The 2,079-nt window shown below is 47.9% G+C and overlaps 1 protein-coding gene across 1 annotated transcript; it reads right to left on the bottom strand.

Annotated features, from left to right (window-relative positions):
* Positions 1 to 273: 273 nt before the first annotated feature.
* KRTAP11-1 (keratin associated protein 11-1) lies at positions 274 to 1,187 on the bottom strand. The gene has a single exon (XM_040484072.1). It carries the CDS (start codon positions 1,125 to 1,127, stop codon positions 666 to 668), a length of 462 nt encoding a protein of 153 aa, XP_040340006.1. The 5' UTR covers positions 1,128 to 1,187; the 3' UTR covers positions 274 to 665.
* Positions 1,188 to 2,079: the final 892 nt, after the last annotated feature.

The following is a 2,079-nucleotide window of genomic DNA, read 5'->3' as shown; positions in this document are numbered from 1 at the left end:
TACCCAGGTAACTTTTCTTTTGCCCACATGGAAATTATTCTGTACACCCATAAAAACTGAGTGAATATGGAAGACACGTCACTGTATACCACTACACGTCCAAAGATGCTCTGACCAACTAAAAGACCAGATATTCCCTTGCTTGTCCTGAAACACAATGACTGAACCCATACTCTAGGCTCAGAAAAGAAAGTCAGCAACCATCCTGATCAGCAAGGATGGTTCACAGACAGCAAAAACTCTTGCAAATAAAGAACTCTATTGAGACATACGTTTGCAATGCCAAGTAAGCAGGTTTATTGAGAAAATACAGAGCGAGACAAGTTCCTTTCCTCAGAGGCACAAAAGCGGAAGCCAAAAGACACAGCAGCAAGGTCAAAACACGTCAAAACCAGCAGAGACCGGAGTATGGGAAGTGAAGTTTCTGGAAACATCCAGACGCATATGCGCCACCAGTGATCAACCCTTAAAATAGGCATGGTGCTAGCCAGAAAACTCATAGATTGCCAAAGGCAGCTTATTCAGAGCTAGCAGCCAAGCAGTGAGGCAGTCAGAAGAGGGATCAGCAATGAAGAGTTGTTCAGGGACAGGCAGCATCCTGGACGAGCCTGGAAACACAGCTGGCAGGTCCTGGAGTCTTGATTCGCTCACTGGCTCCTACACACTTAGCAAGTTCTTCGACAGCTGGACATGCAGGACCGCTGGTACGTCCTGGAGCCCCCGCAGGCTGGTTGGCAGACAGTGGAAACTCCTCCCACTGGCTGGCACACATTAGAGATGCCACCCAGGGGCTGACAGCCACTGGAGACAAAGGTGAGTGGCCGGCTGTAGGTGGTCGAGCAAGGATTAGAGACACAGGTGGTCTGTCGAGAGCAGGTCACCTGTCCGAGGCTGGAGATGCAAGGATTTTGCTGGTGACAGGTTGGCTGGCAAACGGTGGGCTCACAGGTGGTCCCCTGACAGTGGTCCAGGAGCCAGGAGCCAGTTTGGAAGGAACTGGGCAAATAGATGCCGCTCAGGCAGTCGGCATCCTGGGTAGAAGCCGTGGTAACCGGGGCCACTGGGACAGCGCAGTGTCCTCCAATTGGCCTGGAAGAGCAGTTTCTTGTGAAACAGTTGTAGGACATGGTACCAGACAGAGAGCTGTGGGTAACTCGCTGAAGCAAGCTTCTGAATTGTGAATGTCCCTCCAGGCTCCCGGGCTTTTATATATCCTTGCTGGTGGGTGGGGCTCCCACCCTGGTCTTCCTGGCTTCTTTGGCCCAGGCCAGCATGCCTTAGAACATCTTGTGAATCCCTAGGTTAATTGTCTCTCGAGAAGCCTTCATCCTCATAAAGATACTTTAGTAGTTTGGTAACTAAATCATAAGGCTTCTGAACTGTACTTAGTCCCAGGATTAAGAAGGTTACCTGACAGCTTCAAAGCTCTCCGTCACCCCAGCCCACATTTGGTCCCTCCTTCATCTTGCTTGGATACAATGAGTGTCGATCTGACAGTGACACCAAACACGCCACCAGCCTACCATCACACACTCTCTCCCTTCTGACTAGGACTCATTACCAACCCACACCCTGCCCGGTTGTTGTTGGCACTTAATACGTTTTAAGCATAACTTAATCAGCCACTCTTCCATAGCTAACGGGGCTTCCAATGGACAGGGAACCTCCCTGAATATGCTTCAAGATGACAATGACAAGGCCTGTCAGGAAAAAGGACACAAGGACTTATGTTTGGAGTCTGAGCTGGCTCAGAAAATTAATCAAGCGACCAGAGCAAGACACATTCAGGAAGAGTAGAACCCTTTATGTTCAAGCAGCAAAGCAAATTAGAAGCTAATTAAGTGACTGCATTTGTAGCCAAGTCCCTTTCTAAATAAACTGATGAGCTTTATTCCTAAAATTTTTAATCTAATAATAATGGATAAGAGTGATTCTAAGACTCATTAATATGCCAGTGGAATAGGCTTAAATTTTTAAAAAAATTTCTTAATGGTTATTTATTTTTGACAGAGAGAGAGAGAGAGAGAGACAGAGCATGAGTCGGGTAGGGGCAGAGAGAGAGGGAGACACAGAATCCGA

The sequence above is a fragment of the Herpailurus yagouaroundi genome, unplaced genomic scaffold, assembly GCF_014898765.1.
Source record: "Herpailurus yagouaroundi ecotype Mexico unplaced genomic scaffold, PumYag 162, whole genome shotgun sequence".
NCBI lineage: Eukaryota > Metazoa > Chordata > Mammalia > Carnivora > Felidae > Herpailurus > Herpailurus yagouaroundi.
Note: the sequence above shows the minus strand (reverse complement) of the source record. Positions and strands in the feature narration are given on the sequence as shown.